The 20,794-nt window shown below is 46.1% G+C and overlaps 2 protein-coding genes across 8 annotated transcripts in view; one reads left to right on the top strand and one right to left on the bottom strand.

Annotated features, from left to right (window-relative positions):
* Positions 1-308: 308 nt before the first annotated feature.
* On the top strand, positions 309-20,531 carry TELO2 (telomere maintenance 2). 3 transcript variants are annotated; one of them, XM_053991575.1, is made up of 21 exons: positions 309-387; positions 1,059-1,336; positions 1,832-1,900; positions 2,861-3,008; positions 3,389-3,491; positions 4,220-4,288; positions 5,152-5,293; positions 6,548-6,684; positions 7,405-7,493; positions 8,743-8,850; positions 9,518-9,603; positions 9,846-9,943; positions 10,858-10,974; positions 11,914-11,985; positions 12,505-12,675; positions 13,313-13,404; positions 14,228-14,327; positions 14,846-14,910; positions 15,502-15,617; positions 18,048-18,158; positions 19,969-20,531. In XM_053991575.1, exons 1-20 carry the CDS (start codon positions 332-334, stop codon positions 18,149-18,151), a joined length of 2,220 nt encoding a protein of 739 aa, XP_053847550.1. In that variant the 5' UTR covers positions 309-331; the 3' UTR covers positions 18,152-18,158; positions 19,969-20,531. The 3 variants fall into 3 exon arrangements, with proteins under 3 accessions (XP_053847550.1, XP_053847551.1, XP_053847549.1); XM_053991576.1 differs by lacking the exon at positions 19,969-20,531 and having other exon boundaries at positions 8,746-8,850; positions 18,048-18,177; XM_053991574.1 differs by lacking the exon at positions 19,969-20,531 and having other exon boundaries at positions 18,048-18,177.
* IFT140 (intraflagellar transport 140) overlaps positions 19,504-20,794 on the bottom strand; it is an 83,382-nt gene continuing 82,091 nt past the window's right edge. For all 5 annotated transcript variants that reach the window (XM_053991568.1, XM_053991567.1, XM_053991569.1 and 2 more), the window contains 2 exons: positions 20,491-20,632; positions 19,504-19,980 (listed from right to left, as the gene is read on the bottom strand). In XM_053991568.1, the coding sequence (XP_053847543.1) occupies positions 19,780-19,980; positions 20,491-20,632 (343 nt within the window). In that variant the 3' untranslated portion in view covers positions 19,504-19,779. The remainder of the gene's footprint in view (positions 19,981-20,490; positions 20,633-20,794) is intronic.

Genomic DNA, 20,794 nt, shown 5'->3' with positions numbered 1-20,794 from the left:
CGGTGCTCGTCCCCTTTCCGTGGGCTGCCGCCGCTCACTGGCTGCCGCCGCTCACTGGCTGCCGCCGCTCACTGGCTGCCGCCGCTCACTGGCTGCCGCCGCTCACTGGCTGCCGCCGCTCACTGGCTGCCGCCGCTCACTGGCTGCCGCCGCTCACTGGCTGCCGCCGCTCACTGGCTGCCGCCGCTCACTGGCTGCCGCCGCTCACTGGCTGCCGCCGCTCACTGGCTGCCGCCGCTCACTGGCTGCCGCCGCTCACTGGCTGCCGCCGCTCACTGGCTGCCGCGCAGGGCAGGCGGAAGCGGGGCTGCAGCGCGCTCCCCTCGGCGCGATGGCGGTGGCAGCGGCGCCACCGGGGCCGGGACTCGCTCTCGATGCGGGGCTGGAGTCCGTCCTGCGGGAGGCCGTGGCGACTCTGGGCCGGGCTGGGGAGGGGTTGGCGGCGGCGCTGGGCGCGGTACGCGCCGCTCTGGCGGCAGCGGGCGGCCCAGCCGCCCTCGGGGAGCGGGAGCGGGCGCTGTTCGGCGCCTTCCTGCGCAGGCTGGCCTCGGCACCTGGCGCGGCGCGGCCCGAGGGCCTGTGGCAGCGCTGTTTCCTGGAGGGGCCGCCCGGCCTTGTCCTCTGCGTCTTGCTGGAGGCCCTTGGCTCTGCGGGGTCAGTCCAGCTCCCCGGGGCAGGCGGGCGGGGATCCCCAGGGCTGGTCTCGGCGCGCAGCAGGGATATCGGGGGGTGTCTTTCAGCTGGGCTCAAGTGCGCAGCGGGACGGAGATCTGTGTGAGCGCGGGCAAGCCTTACCCCGCCCTGCGTGCCTTCAGTCCTCACACGATGCTGTGCGTCCCGCAGACACAGAGCTGTATCAGTCGTGATTGTTCAAGGTCCTGAATGTTTGGAGCCGAGGAAGCTACAGATAAAAAGATACTAAAATAGCGCTTTTTTTTTAATCCAGTGTAACAGGGCAGAGGCATTTCAGTAGTGATACCACAATAGAAAAGCAGTAGCATGTAAATCTTATTTTTACCATTTAAAAGAGGCAGGAACTTACAGTTATTTTCTTCCAGCTCTGGCCTTGACCCGAGGGAGGCAGTTGGGGTCCTGGAGCAGTTCCTGCAGCAGGGCCGGGTGTCAGCATTACTGTGGGAGGTCTGTCAGCCGCAGGCACAGGCAGGCTGCCTGGAACTGCAGGGTGCACTTCTCAACAAGATCGTCTGTTTGCCCGAGCATGTGAGCAGTAAACTCCAGGGGAAAAACCCACCAGTGTTCTTCCCACAGAACTACTTCCCTCTCCTGGGTGATGCAGTTCTCCAGGTGCTAGAGAAGATCTCTGACTCTCTGCGGGGTAAGGCTGCAAGGATGACTGTACTTGTAAGGTCGTGTTTTCTGAAGAAGTGTTTTGAGCATGGACCCCATGGCGGCTGCTTGAAATACAGATGATAACCGAGGGCTTTTGGAGTCCACCGAAAGCCTCAATCTTCCAAGCAATTAGACAGCATCATCTGTTGCTAAAGCCTGGTTGTGGTCACTTGGTGTGTGCTGAAGGAATTGTTTGGGAGATATGAGTGGTGCTGAATCAACCAGTGGCTTTGCTACCCATGGCATTACGTTAAAGTGTGACTGAGTTGCTGTAGCCTTCTGCCTGTCACTGTAACTAATACTGAACGCTGGTTTATGCCTGAAGGCAGGTAATGGAGGGAGGAAGAGATGGTGCTTGAAGAGAAAAAGTAAATGTGTTTTCAGAATTCAGCACTTGTGGAAGTCTCTGCGCCTCCTCCTGAAGGTGGTTTGGAGGATGCTGGTGCCATGCTTACTTAAGTTCACGTCTGTTTTATCCCAGGTGGTTTGGACTGCTCCATCTCTTTTGTTTCTCATGTCCTGGGGAAGGTGTGCGTTCATGGATGGCAAAGTGAGTGTTTTACTAGGCTCTTTTGGGGAGGGGGAAAGTGTTTTAGTGCATTAGCATGGGAGGATGACTGTGATGATCAACTGAAGGAATGGGAGACCAATGATTTATTTTGGAGCTGTTCCGAGTTGAGCTGCGCAGGCTGCTCTCTGAGGCTGCTCAGCTATGTCTGCTGGATATATCTTGTGGGAGCAGCTGTTGGTCTGGCATTGCTTAGAACTTCGAAGCTACTGAATGCAGTAGCTAACTTGGGAAGAAGAAGAAGGAAGATTTTCTGGCTCTTTACTGGGATGAGGAATTCTGGGCAGTTCCTTAGGCTGCTTAGGGTGGTTCTTACCAGTCAGTTCTCCATTTCTTGTTTGAACATGAACAAAGAGGAGCAACAGAGCTGGGGAAGGATCTGAAGCATAAGTCTGAGGAGGAGCAGCTGGGGAGGCTCAGCATGGAAAAAAGAAGTCTTAGAGGGGACCTTCTCACGCCACAGCTCCCTGACAGGAGGGTGCTGACAGGTGGGGGTCAGGCTCTACTAGAGAACAAGAGACAGGACAAGAAGAAATGGCCGCAGACTGTGCCAGCAAGATTTAGATGAGATATTAAAGAAAACTTCTTTGCGGAAAGCATGGTCAGGCATTGGAACAGGCTGCCCAGTGTAGTGGTGGAGTCACTAAATTCATGGAGGGATTTAAAAGCCATGTGAATGTGGCATTTGGGGACATGGTTTAGTGTTGGCCTTGGCAGTGCTGGGTTATGTTTGGACTCAATGGTCTTAAGAGAGCTTTTCCAGCCTAAATGATTCCATGATTCTAGTAGTATTTCTACTTCAGGAAAAATTTAGAACTTCAAACTGTACATTGTATTTTTTTTTTCACGTTGTGAAGATCTTGAAATTCTCAGGTTAGTCTCAAATGCCATTGTACCAGTCCTGCCCATCTAGGATATTTACTGTTTTCTCTTGTGCTTCAGAGGAAATTCTGGGAGTTTTGGTGCCCCGCCTGACAGACCTCACCAAGTCAGACTGCATCTGGCAGAGGATATGCTGGCAGTTGGTGGAATGTGTGCCAGACCGCTGGATGGAAGCAGTGGTCCTTGGTTTTGTGCAGAGAGCACCTGGGTAAGAACTCTGCTTTTTCCCTGATTCACAGCAAAGGCAGGAATTGTCACAAATACTTACAGAATTGGTCTCTGAAATGTGCTGTGTTTGTGTAGGTGGTTTTTTATACTGCCATTTTCTAAAAGACTCAAGGGATAAAGTAGTTGATTGTTGCCTCTTAGGGAGAACCTACACCATTTCTTAAGTATCTACATCATGACATGCAGTGGAAAAACAAGAAAAACAAATGAAAGCATTCTTTGCCATTACTGGCTCACTATCTGAGTTTAGAAGTATTCTAGAGACTTAGTTGCAAATAGCTGCTCTCAGATTTTCTTATGATTAGGAGCAGCATGATAGCAATAACATGGATTCCTGCTGTTTTATTGTTGTCTTGTTAGGGCAGATGTCTTGTCCAGATTGCTGGGTAACCTGGTTGTGAAGAACAAGAAGGCTCAGTTTGTGGTGGCACAGAAGATGCTGCTCTTGCAATATGGCCACACGGTGAGGACTCTGTGGGGAACAGCAGTGTAGTAGGTTTTCCTTGGTGCCAATTTTTAGCTAAGCTCTTACTCTGTCTGAGACTCTTCATTCCAAAATGAATCCTCAGTCTCCCCACATTTGTGCAGCTGTAACAGAGTGGGAGTGGTGAACAGTAGCTTTGAAATCATGGGATTCATGTGCTCTTCTGGGTTAATGGTGATTAGCAAAATTACTGTACTCCTCTGGAACCAAGTGATTATTTGCACAAAGTTTCAGAATTCTGGGGAGCTGAAGGCATTAAATTATTTTAGAATCTGAAAGAAGAGATTGAAACATCCAGGATCGACCCTCAGGGATAAGAATTAGATTAAAGATATCAGACAAATATCGTTGGGTTTTTTCCTGTGCACCTCAGTTTGTCATGGGATGTTAGGAACTGTACTGTGGTTTGTGATGCTGTTGTGAGAGATGTTCTTTAGACTTCATGAGTTCTATGTTTGCCCGGGACTGTGCTGGTTCTGTTGGTAAAACACAGTACTGTATTCCTGTCATGGTTTTCCATGTATTTCATCAGCAACTGCATATGTGCGCTTGCTTGTTTTTTAAAATTCATTTACTTTTCTGTCTCTGACTGTTGTCAACCAGTCCCTTAGAATGAAGTTTAATGTAGCAAATAAAACCAGACCTTTGTCATTGCTGGATGACAGCTTTATGAGCAGTTGAAGCAGGAGTTATGGTTTTCCTTGCAGACGGCAGTGCTGCAGAACCTCCTTGGCTACCTGTCCCTGGACAGCGTCCGGCGCACCTTGTTACTCAGAGTAAGGTTTACTGAATTGCTGATGAGGTGTCTGATGGGGAACATTCTGCTCTGTGTGTGTCTGGGGGTACAGAATTTTGGTTCTTCTCTTAGACTTTCTGGTTGCTGTTCATGAGAGCGAGGGAAGCCCAGCTGTATCACAAGTGAGCTGTGGTAAATGAATCAAAGCTTTCTGTACTGTTGCCATTAATTTTTCATATTTAATTGGTAAATTGTCTTCCAAGTAGCAAAACTAGTGAGGCTTGGGTTCTGACAGATGTCCCATGTCCTCTGTCCTTCTCAGCTTCCTCAGTAACCCAGTTTATGTGGCTGGGCACATGGCAACAAGGGATCAAATTGGTAGACAGTTGTCTGTTTACCAAATGGTTGATGTTTCAGAATCTCTCTCATACACATTTTCCTCAGTGGGGATGGCAGATATTCTGCCTCTCCAAGTCAGCAGTGTGGTGAAACTTTTATGAAATATGTATATCTGGAAATCCCTACCATTTTGTCAATTTTTTTCCCCACTGTTTACATGTTCTAAAATTATCTGGAAGAACTTATAGTTATCTAAAATTGGACTAAACACAGATAAAACCTTATAATATCTTACTGGTTTTTGATAAAAATACATATTGCTTTGCATATAGTATTTATTAAGGAGAAATAAACATCACTTTTAAATTAAAAAACCCATTATATTTAACAATATCTTAAATGAAAGTGCAGTTCTTGGGTGGTCAAACACAGTACATTTTGGGCCCTGAAATACAAAATTTGTATTTTTTTTCCCCTCTTTGTAGGGAGAGTAAAAATACGCTTCAGAAATTACCTCTGTATAGAAAAGATCCATTTCAGGCCAACCTGAGTTCTCTGGTGTAGGTGCTGCAGGAGCTGTTGGAGACCTGGAGCAGCAGCAGTGCTGTGAAACACTCCCCAGCTGAGCAGCAGCTGTACATTAGCAAGGCCATCCTCATCTGCCTCTCCTACCTGAAGGAGGCTGAAATTGCGAGCTGCAGACAAGGTGAGGCTATGTGAGAAGCGGGGCTTAGATTTGTTTAGCAGAGTGTCTTACTATGTGTAGAAAAATACCTTGTTTTGATCTGTGGGTAAGAGAATTGTCCCATATTCACCTTGGCAAATGAGATGATAACCTGCTGGAGTCCTCTTCAGCATTGATATGATAGAATTCCAAGTGCATAACTTTAGGTTCTGGAATTGAAGAAGATCTATCTTTGCCTTAAGGTTCTTACCTGAGTTGTAGTTTAAAAACCCTGAAGTTTTGTCACAGGAAAACAAGGACTGATTCTGGGACTAGTGAGAGGAATGGTGTGATCTGTAATTTATAGGCTTACCCTTGGAGCACAGGTGCAGCTCCAGAGAGGCAGGGAAGGTAACTGGGAGTAAAAAGCTGTTAGCTTGGTGTCTGACAGCCCATGGGCATTCCTCAGTGTGAAGTGAGAAGGTTAGTCACTGGCTTGGACCTCCAGTTCTGTGCTCACACAGTGCATAGCATGCTGGGGTCCTGGCCTAACATCTCTGTTTCTGTTGAAATAAAAAAAAAATCTGTAAAATGCCTAGAATTACTTATGTACGTGTGACTTACAGGGGATGTGAAGGTTCACTTCAAGATATGCTCATTTGTTTCGTTCTAGAATGAATTGTTCTTTAAGTGAATAAGCAGCTTGATACATATTACAAGTTCTGTAGTTTTATAGTCATTTTTTGTCTGACATCTGTTGGAAAGATAAGCTTTCTGAGATGAAGGAGGTCAGTCAAACAGCAGTAAGCCTGCCTGGTGAAGCTGGCAACCAGTATTCCCTGAGGGCTGAGAAATACTTGTTTTATCTGCCTGTTTGAGCTTATCCAAAGTTAGGCAAACATCTGTCTCTATGTGATTGTAGTGGTCAGAACTTGTGATGTCCTCAAAACATAATATTTATTTAAGTGACTCTGAAACGCTCTAAAACCAAACTAAAGATTGGCTTGACTTACCATCCTTTTTTGTTTGAGTGAAAACCAAAATATTGCAAATTTAGAATATATTGTAATGTTTTGTTGACTTTGTACCCCTGTGGAAGGGTGTGGGTTTGCTGTGCTGGTGCTGAAGGGCATCACTGACACTGCAGGGAGGGAAGCCAAAGTTTGGGGACCCTTTCTATCCATTATTGTGTGGTGAGTGGGCAAAGCTGCCCTCAGGGAAGCACATAAAAAGATGGGTGTTTCTGCCATGTTTCAACATTTCAAACATGCGCTCTTTGCTGGTTGTTTGTTTCAGAGCTTCTGACAAGCATGATGGAGGGTGTGAAATGCCACTTGGAGAGCAGTCTGCCACAACTGCGGCGTCTGGGCATGGTGGTGGCAGAGAGCATCAGCTTGAACATAAACACTGAGGGGCCCGTCCTGAAGTTTGAGGTGAAGATTTCACTGAAACTTATGACTGGTGTGCTAGGCTTAGAGGAAGTAAAAGCTTTAAACCAGATGATCCAGGGCATTATAGCACTTTTTATCTAGAAAAAAGGAGAGGCAGTCACACCTTCAAAAAGAGAGAATCTATTTACAAAAAAAGAATCGTATGTAATGGTCAGGTGGCTGAGAGTTACCTCAGGAGTGCAATCTACTGGTAGAGGTTAGGATAAACTTGGTAATTAAAGTTTATCTTATTGCATGAGAGAATCAGAATCTGATTTGTGGGAGTTGAGAAGGAGCTTCAAACCTAAAGCAGTGGTGAGCATTCAGTCCCTGACATGGTGGGAAGATGTGTTCTGAGCTGGGATTTTCAAGACTGACATGGAGATATTTGCTCTGCTCTTTCCAGTAGAATTTATGTGACTTACCTGAATAAATCACATTAATTCTTTAGAAGCCTGCCACATTCCTCCTGTCACATTGCCATTTATTAAATGTTTGAAATATGGAAATAACATTCAGAAAAAGTATCATCAGGTACTACTCTTAAATATAAGGACAAAGATTACAGCTGCCTGCTGCTGTCAGCACAGGGATTGAAACAGGATTGGTGAGAGTTCATCTGCTCATGATTTAGTCCATGTGCACTACAAGGCTGAAATGTTGAATGCTGGGCATATTTGCAGTAAGTAATAGAGTGCAGCAACAGTTATTCTGAATGTCTAGTATGAAGAGGACGATGAAACAAGAGAATTGAAGTCTCTTCTGGTGCAGACTCCATCATTCTATGTTGTCCCCAGCCTTCTTGATGATGAGTAAGTTGTTGCTACTATTCATTATGTCTTTTTGCCCTTCTCCATGCCTTTTTCCCATTACACACAAGAACTATATACAGTATTCAAGATGTTTTATGTATTCTTAAACATCATAATGCACCACCTTCTTACAATGTGATTTAGTTACATTCATAATTCAATTGGTAGTGTGTATTAAAATTGCCTGTTGATAGCTGCATGTGGTGAAACTGTGGTATAGTAGTCTTGTGTGCCCTTTGGTACAATCAAATGGACATTTCTGTTTTCTTATTGGAAAAATGGTATTTGCATTGTATGCCCCTAGCCCATTCACCCATGACAAAAATCTACTCCATCTCTCACTCTAAAGACTGGCTCTTCAGTGCTCTTAACTTCCAGAGCATCTACTGAGGCTATTTGAAGCACTTTTTGATTAGCAGAGGAGTGAAGCACTTTATGTTATCAGCAGATGAAGCTGTCCAGCACTCGAGGGAAGTACAAAAGATTTATTGCTCCCATTTTAGGGGCATGATCAGCATAGACAGCTGTTAGAAACTGGTTTTGAGAATCAGAGAGATGAAAGGACAATGCCAAAGTCCACAGAAATAGGTAGAGACAGAAAAAATATTCTCAATTATTGTATTCACCCTGTGCAAGACCTAGCAATTGTTAAAAATGTTTTTTTCCCATTTTGAAGAGTCATGGAATGGTTTGGGTTGGAAGAGACCTTAAAGTCAATTCCATTCCACACCCTGCCATGGGCAGGGACACCTTCTATCAAGACCAGGTTGCTGCCAGCCCTGTCCAGCCTGGCCTTGAACAGTTCCAGGGATACAGGGGCAGCCACAGCTTCTCTGGGCAACCTGTGCCAGGGCCTCACCACCATCATAGAGAAGAATTTCTTCCCAATAGCCAATCTAAACCTACTCTCAGTTCAGTTTCATTCACAGTTTCAAATCTGGTGCAAGTCAATGTGGTCTGGTTATTGGAGTATTTCCTTAGCAGTCCCAGGTATTGTGCAGGGGAACACAGCAAACTAGCCAATTAATTTTTTTTTATCTATTGCTCTTCTGTTAGAAGATTCTGCTTCTTTTCTCCCCTTACTCCATTCTCCTTCCCAGGACTTTGTTCTTTGTGTCAGCCAAGCTGGGTGTGAAACTGCAGCAGGAATAATTATCCTCTCTTCTATTTAGGCAGCAAGGGTTGGTAGAGTGGGTAGTTTCTTCCTTCTAAGAACTGTATCCATTTTAAAATTTCTTGTTCCTCACAGCAGGAGTGAGAAAGCAGGTGCTGCACTGCCATTGGTACCAGAGAGTAATGAGAAATCCTATACAGCAGCCCCTGTGATGCCAGATGAGTTGGATGCTGAGCTTGACAGGTATGGGGCAAGAAACAGGGAGGAAATTGAAAATAAATGGCAGATGTGGGGGAAAAGGATCTGTCAGTACCTGTATTTCTTGGCAGTTGTTGTGATTTCTGATCTTGTTCAGCTGAGTGGTTTGCAGCAGAGGAGGGCTTTGCGAAGGAAATTGCACTAGTCAATAAATTAGGCAAGGCCTGTGTTGTGTGCAACCACTGTATTTGTTCCATTTGACTTTTATATTTCCTGGAAATTGAGGATGTATTTACCCATTTTAATAGTGGACCTGCCTTATTCTGTCACTATATGAAGAAATATATATATATATATATATATATATGTGTGTGTGTGTGTGTGTGTGTATGTATGTATATATGATGTGTATGTATATATATATATATATACATCTATAATGAAATCTCAAGAGTCAGTTTCTAATCTCTTGGTCATCTGTATCCTGTACCTGACCAGGATATCCAGTTCCAGATCTGATCACAGAACTGCTCTTTCCCTAGAACTCCCAAGGATTCCTCTCAGGCCAGGCTTCAGCAGTGCTGCTGAGTGATACAGGAGTGATGTGGTTGTGACAGTCTATGCGCCGGTTCTTTCTCTTTGTGTGGCTATCTGGGTAAAGCAAAAATATCTGCACCCCATAAATTGACCCCTGCCTTTAATTCTTTTACAGTGATGATGACCTCATTCCTTATGACATGTCTGAGGATAAAGAGCTAAAAATTAAGGCTCCTGTGTATATCCGAGACTGTATTGAAGGTAGGAGATTTTGGGCTAAGTCTTTATCTGTTTCTTACTGAGCTTGGGAGAGTGAACTCTTGCATAGGTTTATTTTTTCTGATCTAATTTGAAGAAACTATAGAATTTTTGAGTAATTTCAGTTTAGTTCCTAATTCTGGTCATGCTGAGTGTCTGTCCCAAGACAAATGATTGGCAGAAGGAAGTTTGCCTGTTATTAACAGGCATTCTGTTAATAACTTTTGTTTGTCCTTTGATTTCAGTTCTGACTGGATCAAGATCTGAAGATGTGGACATATGGGAAGCTACAGTCAAGGCACTTGAGAGCTTGGTTCGGAGGAATCCAGCAGCAACAAGAGAGGTGAAGTAATATGATCTAGGTTACAAGAAGGCTGTATTGCCAGAGGACCTATCCCTTTGCTGTCATGAGGAGACTAAACATGCCAGTGGAGCAGAGGGCCTGGCTAATGTGTAACTGGGTTAAAGGTACACATTGACAAGCTTTCAACTTGGAAGTAGAAGGAAGTAGTTGCCTTGAAGGTGAGGTGATAAAGCACAGGGGAACAGAGAAGCAGCAAAAGTGCTGGCAGCACCCTGCCGTCTCCAGTGCTCAAAATGAAACATCCTACAAGTAGTGCTTGCTAGTGTGAGGAAGCTCCATTCTTTGTGCTGGGCAGGAAAAACACTAAAAAAGGAGATTACAGAGCAGCCATTTTGGATTTTGATTTGAAATTCAATTTAATTGTTATTCCCCAATGAAAATGGAGGCAAAATCAAATGCACTTTCCCTATTTGCTTGTACAAGCATAATGTCTTGTGGAGGGAGTAATTGGATTGTACTGGTCAAGATAAAAAGCTCAGGGGAGAGGAACCTGGGACAAGGTCACTGTGCGAAGAGTGCTTGCCACTACCTGCTAGTGAACACTTGAAAGTGACAGGGACACCAGCTGAGAAAGAGAATGGTTGTGCTACTGTACCCTTTAACCCATCCCTTACAGTGGCAATTCATTCAATGTCATGATGCTACTACTTCTCTGAAACAGTCCAAGTCAAATGTGGACAGAGAATTGACAGGTGGAGGATCTGTTCAGGGTTTTGGGAAATAAGTCTGATGGCATTTGGCTAAATGTGTTTTCTCTCCCTCCTAAAGAATGGACATGTTGCCTAAACAGAATACCTCCTTGTCTTTGACCATTAGAAGTGGTCCATAATTCCTATGAGGAAAAAACTCAAACACCATCAGGGTTTTGATCCTTTTTTTCGTACTTTGAGCAGGTTAGTGTGGAGCTGGCAAAAATATTATTGCATCTGGAGGAGAAGACCTGCATTGAAGGCTTTGGGGAGCTCCGTCAAAGAGCTCAAGTAGCTGTTTTAACCACGGACCCAATACCTGTGAGTTCCTCCCACTATCTTCTTTTTTCCAGTTGAAGCCCAGGCAAAAATTGAAGCAGCTGAAGTCTCTTTCTCATTTGATAGAGGGAGCTGTCTGTATGGTAGAACAGGTAGTTCAGGTCTAACAACATTTGTGCTCCTGAAGAATCTGCAAGGAATGTCTGAGCCAGTGAGAAAAAGAACACCCTGTCAAACAGAGGAACTGTTTGGAGGCTCTTGGTTTGAGTGTACCTGTCAAGGCAGATCAGATAAGGTCTGTTGTTCTGAAGGGTTTCACATAAAGGGAAGCTGAGGCACAAAGGGCTTATACAGAGAAAGGCCTGACTGGTGACTGTAATCAGGGAATCACAGTTTGATTTGGGTGGGAAAGGATCTTCATTCCAACTCCCTGCCATGGGCAGGGACACCTTCCTCTGTCCCAGGTTGCTCCAAGTCCCGTCCAGCCTGGCCTTGGACACTTCCAGGGATACAGGGGCAGCCACAGCTTCTCTGGGCAACCTGTGCCAGGGCCTCAGCACCATCACAGGGAAGAATTCCTTCCTAATATCCAGCGATCTATTCTCTGCCAGTTTAACATCTTTATCCTTCATGTTAGCCAGGCCCTAGTAAAAAGCCACCATCCATCTTTCCTATAATGTTCTTTAAGTACTGAAAGGCCACAGTGAGGTCTCCTAGCTGCTGTGGCAGTTGTTTGGGTACCTCTGCATAGGAGGGAGAGAAGAATGATGCAGTCTCATCTGTCATTTAGATTTTTTGGGAGAATCTAGCAGTGGAAGTGTCTGAATTTCTCATTTACACTGCGTGTTTCTTCCCTTCTCTTGGAGTCTTGCTGTTACCTAACAGGAAGCAGAACCTGTGAAATTAAATGCTTTTAGAGTTAATAGGGAGGCTGTTTGTAGCATGGGTCTGTGTTCATTGTACCCTGATTTTTCTGTACAGGTTGCAAAGTACTTGACCTCCCAGTTCTATTCTCTGAACTACAGTCTCCGTCAGCGCATGGACATCCTTGATGTGAGTGCTCTCACTTCCCGCTTTCTTTCTGTCTGTTGCACCAGTGCTGAGGTGTAATGGGATTACCTTTTATTTCTCATGGGAGAAGGCAGAGGCATGGAAATCTCTTATATTACGATTTGTGTCTGGCATTCCCCTCTTGTTCCTAACCCTGCTACACTCCATCACACAGAGATCCCTCCCCACAGAATGCAGAGCATGTGTTGAACATTTGCCTGGGAGAAGCCAGTGTTTACTTTCACATCATCAGACTATTTCATCTTCCTTTTCTGAAGGACAGTGATCTGTCTGTGACTCCTTCCACACTTGTGTCTCAAAGGAGAGCCACCACTCTGTGTCAGGACTAAGTGACCAAGTGCTTGGTCAGTACCTCAGAGCCAGGTGGCTGTTGGAGATCAATTTCCTGCTGTTCTTCACTCTAAAACTGTTGTTGTTCCTGTCAGTTTGGATGCAGGTAACGTTTTTGTTGTTCCCTAGGAATTACCCACTTTTAATGGAACCTCTCTCTGTTTTATCTAGGTATTGGTTTTGGCAGCTCAGGAACTGTCCTGTCCCAAATTTCATGGGAATACCAAGCATTCTGGTGTCCAAAAGCCTTGTATCCAGCTCCTTCCGGGAAGTGACAGCTCTAAGGGCTGGAGAAGAATCGTTGATGAGAGGATCAAAAGCAAGACTCGGAGATTTGATACGGTGAGGCCAGAGGCAAACTAATGTAAAATCCACCAGAAATAGGGACACTTGGAGTTATTGTAAGCTCTGCCTGGAAAGAGTAAAATACCTGTGAAAGTGGACCCAATCCAAAAAAGTTTGGATTTCCCCTCTCCAGCAAGGAGAGGAAGATAAACCTGAAATTCCTTACCTGGCTTTGAGGGTTAATTGTTGTTCTGAGTTTGTGTGGCCACTGCAGGGAGCTGTGACTTCACCTCACAATCCCCGGGCCTCCATCAGACTAGCTGCCTCTGGACTACACTGTCTCAGCCTTCCTATTTTCCAGGGAGATAAACTGATGTCAGTTTCCTAGTTTCCAGAATTCCCCTGTGGTTCAGCCTGGAGAGTTTGCCTTCCAAAACTCCTTTATCCCTTGCGTGTTCTTGTTCCTTATATCTAACTGAGCAGTACCGAGGCATATTGTATTGAAATGTTTAGATCTCTAGATGATCTGAAGTGGGAAGTGAGCAATCCAGTAAGGAAACTGGTACCCGTAGATGTACAAGCAGTAGTTGACAATGGGCTGGCTGCAAGGAATCTGTAGTCTTGACAGTGTCCAGTGAAGTGGAAGAGTTGGATGCTGTATCTTGTGCCTAGATTTAATTTTTCTCTTGGACAGGGTCAGTCTCGTGTGGAACTGGCTTCCCGCCCAAACGAGTTCAATTCTGTTGCTGGGTATTTCTTTTTCCCATTGATTCAGCACTTTGACAGGTAAGTGTGAACACCTTAGGATGTGGGATGTGGACATGGCAACTGCCAGAGGGAACCTTTCTGCTTGTCCTGCTTGCCTCAAAGCAGCAGGCTACAGCCCAGGAGCTGTGCAGGAGCCCAGTGACACCACACTGACACTTGGGTCCTTCATAATGCTGGGGGAGGAGAGGGTCGTGGTCTCTTGGACTTATCCTTTGAAGTCTTGTGGGGCAGGAGTATGTAGGACCCTGCAGAAGTGAAGATCTATCAGCAGGTACAGAGACAAGTAATTCTGGCAGCACCATACCAGTTGTCTTGGCTGAGCCTCTACTGTGGGAGGTTCACCCAAACCACAGAGTTCAGACTCCAATCTTGAACCATAGATATCTCTGTCTCTGGTTTGGCCTATCACCTGCACTGGTCTTTGAGGCCACAGTATAGGACACAGGACACAGTTTATTGTCAGTCCCTTAAGTCTTTGCAAACCTAAGGAAGGCTGAGTAATCAGTTTCATCAGTTTCAAGATTATTGTAATACCAGTTGTAATGGTATGGCAGTAGGGGCAGCTTTTGCATATAGGTCTTTGAAGGTAAAGCCTGTTGGTAGAACGTGTGATACCTGCTGTACGAGTAGAGGATATTGCTCTGCGAGATACTGGTCTGGGAGAAGAGATGAGAGCAAACAGCTCTGATCTCTGTTAACCTGGTAGTGCCTGTATAATAACTGTTGTTGTAGGGATTCAGGCTTTTGGGGACAATTCCCCCTGCATAACCCTCCTGACTGTTCCAAAGAGGCACTGATCAGCCTTCTCACTGCTACACAACTCTGTGTCTTGTACTTGCAGGCCTTTAACAACATTTGATCTTCTGGGAGAAGATCACTTAGTCCTTGGAAGACTGGTCCACACTTTAGCAGTCCTGATGTACTTGGCTGTCAACACTGTGGTAAGGAAGAGCAGAGGGCAGGGGTGACTTTCAGCCTGGGAATTTGAGATGCCTTCTGGATTAGCCATGTGCTTCAGGGCCTGCTGCACTGAGACTGGCAGCAAGTTGGATTTTGAGTGGGCTGAGAACTTGTGAATGGGCTGGAAAGAACTGGTCAGAAAAGAGGCATGGGATTCAAGCCACCTCTGCACTATCCTGTACTATCTTTTGCTTCTTGTCAACTTCCTGGGGGGATTGGGCACATTATTTCACTTCACTGCCAAAGTTTCCACATCTGTAAAATAAATTCAGTTGTATCTGATCTTAACAAAAGCTTTGTTCATGCATTTGGACAACACTTCCAGGCTCATGATGGGATTGTTGGGGTGGCTTGTGCAGGGCAGGAGTTGGATTTTTGACCCTTGTGTTCCTTCCAGCTCAGGACATGCTGTGATTTGATGAGCAGTATGTCTTGAGGCCCAGCTCTACAGGGCAGTATGGATGGTGTTCAGTGGTGCTATCACGATCCTCTTTTGCAGGCAGTGACAGCAATGGGAAAGGCACTACTGGAATTTGTTTGGGCACTGCGTTTCCACACGGACTCGTGAGTTACTGTAGTTGCATGCTCTCATTTTTAAAGATCAGCTGTGAGCCAGCCTCCAGTCATGGTTTGTCTTTGTCCAAGATGAGCATCTGGCTCAGAGTGACTTAATGCATTTACTTTGTGCTCTCCTCCAGCTGTGTGTTCTTATGACTGTGTTTAATGTCAGCCCAACATATGAACTTTGCTGGTGTCTTCTATTGTGGCAGTATAGCCATTACCTATAGAAAGGTTGACAAATTTCCTGACTACCTGTCCATGTGAAAGTTTCATCTGTGTTTACTCAGGGAGCTCAGAAAACTTTAGATACAATTCCAGCATTCAGTCTTGGAAAGGAATTAAGACATGTTGCCAAAAGTCTACAAACATCCAATTTCTGTTTTGCTCTCAGATGTGTACAGGATTCTGAATTGTGCTAGACTCCTGTGCACAGCATGACAGGAGCTCTGTATGTGGGACACACTGCAAGATTACACCCCTAAGCAGCAGGAATATGGCAAAAGTTGTCATGCCATTTGAAACTGGAGAGCCCTTGAGGTGAGGAAATCAATGCAGAGCATAAACCTGCATTACCAGTTCAGTCCTTGTCCACAGGTACGTGCGCCAGGGCCTTTTGTCCTGTATCTCCTCCCTGCTCCTCAGTGTCCCTACGGAACGGATTCTGGCAGACATGACAGAAGAGCTGTTGGAGACTCAGTCCTGGCTGGGAGGTAAGACCTGGTGGGGTACAGCAGTGCTTTTCTGGTTAGTGGCGTGGTCTTTGTGCAGCATCTCTTTAATTGTGATGGCAGCAGTGATGTCCTGGCATTGTGCCTCAGAGATCTGCATGATCAGCAAGTAGAGCACCATGTGTGCTGTAGGGATGCAGCACTGGGGTACCTGCGGCATAAGCCAAGAACTGGGTATGGCATTACAAGCTGTGACTGTCTTCAACAGGCCACCCAGAAAAATTCCCAAAGATAGTCTGTGCCCCCTCTCTCCACCTGAGCACCCAACCACCCACCTCATCAAGCTGCAGAAAGTGTTGTCATGTTGCCTGTTACACCCAGGCAGTGACTTTGGCCAGCAGGAACACGCAAAGCTTGTACAGCCTGTTTAGACCGTGAGCTCATGAGGTGGGTGTTGTTAGAGCAAAAAACAGGAGGAAGAGGGGCATGGCCTAGTCTCTAGTTTCCTATTGTCGATGGAAGGAAAAAGCTACAAAAGTCAGCAAATTACTTTAAATGCTGTACCCAGCACACCTTACATCAACACAAGCTGTGTTCTGGCAGGCTGGAGCTGCACAGATCAGTGCTCAGTTACTGCAGTGAGCTGGAGGGAAAAGAACAACTAATGTTGAAGCCTTCACTGTGTTGTGAGGGTGATTCTTGTGATTCCCTGATCTGGTTTCCTTCACCATTCTCACTTTCGGTGAGTCGCTTCCCACAGAGAGAAAGCAGGAAGAAAAACTGACCCAGCTGGCCTCTGACCCAGCTGGCCTCTGATCCTGGCAGGTTGGGGTGCTCTGTGCCCTTTGAAAGGATGAGAGCTGCCATGTGGGGCTGAAGACTTAACTTTTCCCATGACACTATGTGCTCTCAGGAATCTGCTTGTCTCTTCATTTAACACTGCTGTTACCAAGCGAAGCCTTTCAGGAATGTATTTCCAGCATGAGGCTTTGCGTAATCTGTTTTCAGTGAGTTATTTTGGGGAGGAGGATGATGACCAAGATAGAAGCATCTTCTCATGCTTTTCATGTAGGTGGTGATGTACAGTGGGATAGGAAATGTTATACATGAAGTGCTTAGTAGAAATCCACAGACCTCTTTCAGTTTGTTGCTCCATCTGGACCTCTGCAAACTGCTGTAGTGTGTCCTATGACTGACTGTTGGCCCTTCAACCTGTTGGCTGCAGCCCTGGCACTGTCTGCTTACTGGGTGCTTTGGGGCATACCAGCTTTGGAGAGAGGCGAGAATCCACTTTGGACTTGTCCATCATTACCCTTAGTTGCCATGCTGGACTTGCTTTTGAGCAGTCTGATCCTTCCCGGTGGAGGGAGAGAATACCTAAATACTTCTAGGAAATGGTCCCTTTGATTCCTCAGCAGCTGCCTTTGAGGGAATTCCCCACCCCTTGCAAGTGCTCTGCAGCTATGTCATGAATAAGTGAGGTTTATGTCAGGATCAACAGGACACTCTGGTGCCTTGTGCCTCTCATGCAGTGCCAGCAGTGCCAGCTCCATGCTCATGGAACAGAAACAGCACTAACAGCACTCTGAGCTTTTGAGCTTGTTCCAATCTGCCTTGTAACCTTCCTTTTTGTCTTCTGCAGAGGGAGTTTGGAAGCACCAGGGTGTAGCTCTCCCTGGATTATAAATAGCTGTGCTCCAGTGACATGAGTCATGTGTTTGGGCTGACAGTGCCGGGCTCCCAACACACTACTCGTGCGTACAGGATATCCTCACACAGGCTCCCTGCTCTTCCAGACTCCCCTGCTCAGACATCCTGCATGCATCCTGGTTGTTACTTTGCAGGCCCATTAAGGGCCCCTGGAATAACAGCTGCTGGGAACAGCCTCATGCTGCCCTTATGTGCTGTGGGAAGTGTGGAACCCATTCATCAGAAGATTGGTCTCTCAAGAGTGGAGAATATGCTGAACCTTGGGGGCTGTCTCCTTCTTTCCCCATTGGCATCATGACCCAAATTCAGGAAGGAGCACTGGCCATTTTAGATTGCAAGAATGGCAGAGTGGAGACTTTGGAGAAAGTGGATTTCTAGCTGCAGACTTCATTCACGTTTGTAGCTCAGCTGTACAAAGCTTTTGTGTAGCTCAAGGTGACAAATACAAATTCTGGCATGAAGATTATCCCATGGGATCCAAGGGCAGACAGTTTCTACAGTGTTTCAGACCAACTGACTGTTTCTCCTACAAGACTGGAGCACTACCCCATGTGGCAGTCAGGTCTTGGCTGATGCTGCTTTACATGATCAAGTTTGTACATATCTGCCTTCTGGCCTAAGGCAGTACCTGCAAGTCCTGATGTCCAGCCCAGCTGTAGGTGCAAATGCTGTTGTTTAGTTCTGTGATTGTCAGTAAAACAGTGAGAAGTGTTGCAGGCACTTTTTTCATTCTCCAATTAACAGTGGCTGCTTCTTTTGCAGATGTGATGGAGAAAGACCCTGATGGGGACTGCAGGAGGCTGGCCCTGCAAAACTTGCTGCTAATGGAGAACCTGAAAAATAAACTTGAAGCTGTTCCTTCCTAGCTGAAGGGTAACAGAAATGACCTTTACCTTGTGCTCTTGCCAGCTGGACGTATTTGGGCACTGCTGGGGCCTCTTTAGCAGTCACCTGGCTGGAGGAGAGGAAGAAGGGGGAAGGGTGCTGAGCTGTAAGCCAGCAAGCCTGACTTGACATCTGGACTTTGTAGTGGAGGCCAATTGAGCGAGCTCTGGGTATCCGGTACAGCGTGTACAGATGCAGGAAGGTAGGCGAGCGCTGCCATCCTCCCACGCCCCCACCCCAGCTATTTATAGCCTTGGCAGGTCTGAGCACTCAGCTAAAAATACAGGGAAGATCTCACAGAGCCTCCTTGTCAGAAAAACAGGAGGGCTGGGGAGGGCCACTTGCCACTATGACCTGCCCCTTATGAAGGCTCGCCCATCCTTGAGCAGCTGGAGTTTGGGGGACCAACTGTTGGTCTGCTGCTGGAGGGGGTGGAAGGAATGGCACAGCTGATGGGATGCAAGCACTGGATAGCTACACTGAAGTGCTGAAAGTGTGCCAGACTTCAACAGCCTGAGCTAGAGCTGGGCTGTGGTTAGGAAGGAATAAGACAGGGAATTCTTTTTTTATAATCTTAGTACAGAAGTAAGTTTCTACTAAAGAATAAATAAGGTTCAGATTTTGACCTTAAAATCTCCCCAAACCTTCTTCCCTGAAAGCAGGGAAGTTTAGAAACTTCATGTTCACCCCAAGTTTTGAAGCAAGTCACAAAACATGAAAAAGAAAAATCATTCTAAGTGTAAGGGCTAGTTGGTAAGAAACATGAGTGACCTGATAACTGCTCCTTGGCAGGGTATGGTGACAGGCAGAGAGGTGAGCAGAACCTTGGTTCTTATGTTGAGCTCCACTTCTCTCAGTCCTGCTTGTGCCAGGGAAGAAACAGACCTCCAAAAATTTGACTAGTACAGAGTGGCTTGATGTAACTGCAAGAGAAGGAGCTTGAAAGTAAGAAAGAAACTTCACTCGCTCTGAGTGATCCAGCTTGAGCAGGGGGCATCCAGGATCCCTTCCAACCCAGACATTCTGTGACTCTGAGGTTTACCCCAGATGTCTGTAAGGAGTTGCTCTACCCCACATGACTCTCTGATGTATTTAAACACAGAAGCTTTTGTTGGGGGAAACTCTGCCTTCAGCCTGCAGGAGTGGGTAGTTTGACTTTTAACCAAGCTCCTACCCAAATGGGATGGGGATTGTTTTCAGAAGGTGTCATTTCTAAGGAATCACAGATCTGCACCTCAGCAGATCACTGTTGTACTTGAAAGGCAGCTCACAGTTTCCACCTCAGTTATTCATCTCTTCTGTACTGAGAAAAAAGTGAAGTTACAATATGCAGTTCTTACTGTTTTTTTCTTCCTCAAATTTATTAAAATACTAAAATCAGCTTTCTAACAGGATGTACATGTGAACTGCTGTATGCTGTGCTTGAGAGAACATATTAACCCTAACACATTAATACTGTTGCTTGTACAGTCAAGCAGGAAAAATAAATTTCTTGGTAATAACCAAAAAGCTGTGTGGCAACAGCACGTGACTGATCTGAGCCCCCTAATGAGGATGGAATAAATGAGCTGATAATAAAATCAGCTTTGCATTTGGTAAATGCTCATTGTCAGGGGTCTTCCACTTCATCAGCCACTTCTTCCTCCTCCCTGTTGTCCATGCTGCCATGGCCAGAGTGTGCTGGGGCCAGGGCTCGGCTCATGGGAACACCAGCTCCTCGGTGCACGGCCTCCATGGTCTGTGGGGACACATAGTAGCTCAGGTTCAAGGCTGGAATTCTTTTCTGCATCTCTTCCAGGTAGCGATAAGCCTAAAGGAATGCAGAGATCACTGTCAGAGGGAGCACTGCCACATGGGGCCCCAGTAAACCATTTCTTTACACATGAGAAGTGAAGTTCATCAGTACAGCTGGAGGAACTCGCACCTGGCACCCTCATGTTTCATCTGAGCAACAGGCACTGGACCTGTTCAGGGGGTGTGTGGCACATCTGCCCTGAAGGAGCGATTCACTATTTCCTCAAGTAACTGCCATTTTACAGTTTTCTCTGGCCAGGTAGCAAATACAGTGTGGTGGCATTGCTGAGGCACACACCCAGATGTACCCTCTGTTCTCATTGAATTATTGGGAATGGTTAAGAATCTACCACCATTTACGCTCCTGTGAGCTTTCCTTTTCTCTTCTCCCATAGAATGAAAAATAACGTTCCTGAGCTGTGCCTCACCCTGCTGCACATATTCCTGTGTGAGAGCCATGCTCCACCAAGCTGCACAGGTGGACAATGTGGCTTCTGTAGGTTAGAAGAATTTAGACTTCACTTACTGTATGGAATTCCTCCACTTGTGCATAATGCTGAACCAAAAATCCTAGGACGTCGCCATGCCGGATGGCATTATCAAAGTCCTGTTCAGCCAGGAGCAGTTCACACTGCCTGACTGCTTCTTCAGTGTCTTCAGGGTAAACTCTAGGAAAGGGGAAAAGGGAAGTGTCACAGCCCAGGGAGAGCATTCAGCTTATCCAGCCAAAGACAGAGAAGAGCTTTTACTGCATTAAGTTTCATGACAGAATCCCAGACAAAACCCAGAAACCCCCTTGTCCTAGGGCTGATTGGCCAGTGTGGGCAGCA

The sequence above is a fragment of the Vidua macroura genome, chromosome 16 (genome assembly GCF_024509145.1).
Source record: "Vidua macroura isolate BioBank_ID:100142 chromosome 16, ASM2450914v1, whole genome shotgun sequence".
Taxonomy (NCBI): domain Eukaryota; kingdom Metazoa; phylum Chordata; class Aves; order Passeriformes; family Viduidae; genus Vidua; species Vidua macroura.
This window is presented reverse-complemented; position numbering and strand designations above follow the sequence as displayed.

Bases quoted from the DNA above. Each gene is read 5' to 3' on its own strand.
- TELO2 (XM_053991575.1), top strand. From the start codon at position 332: ATGGCGGTGGCAGCGGCGCCACCGGGGCCGGGACTCGCTCTCGATGCG. The intron at 6,685-7,404 runs GTGAAGATTTCA...CTGAATGTCTAG, and splicing joins GGCCCGTCCTGAAGTTTGAG to TATGAAGAGGACGATGAAAC. The intron at 7,494-8,742 runs GTAAGTTGTTGC...TGTTCCTCACAG, and splicing joins CCCAGCCTTCTTGATGATGA to CAGGAGTGAGAAAGCAGGTG.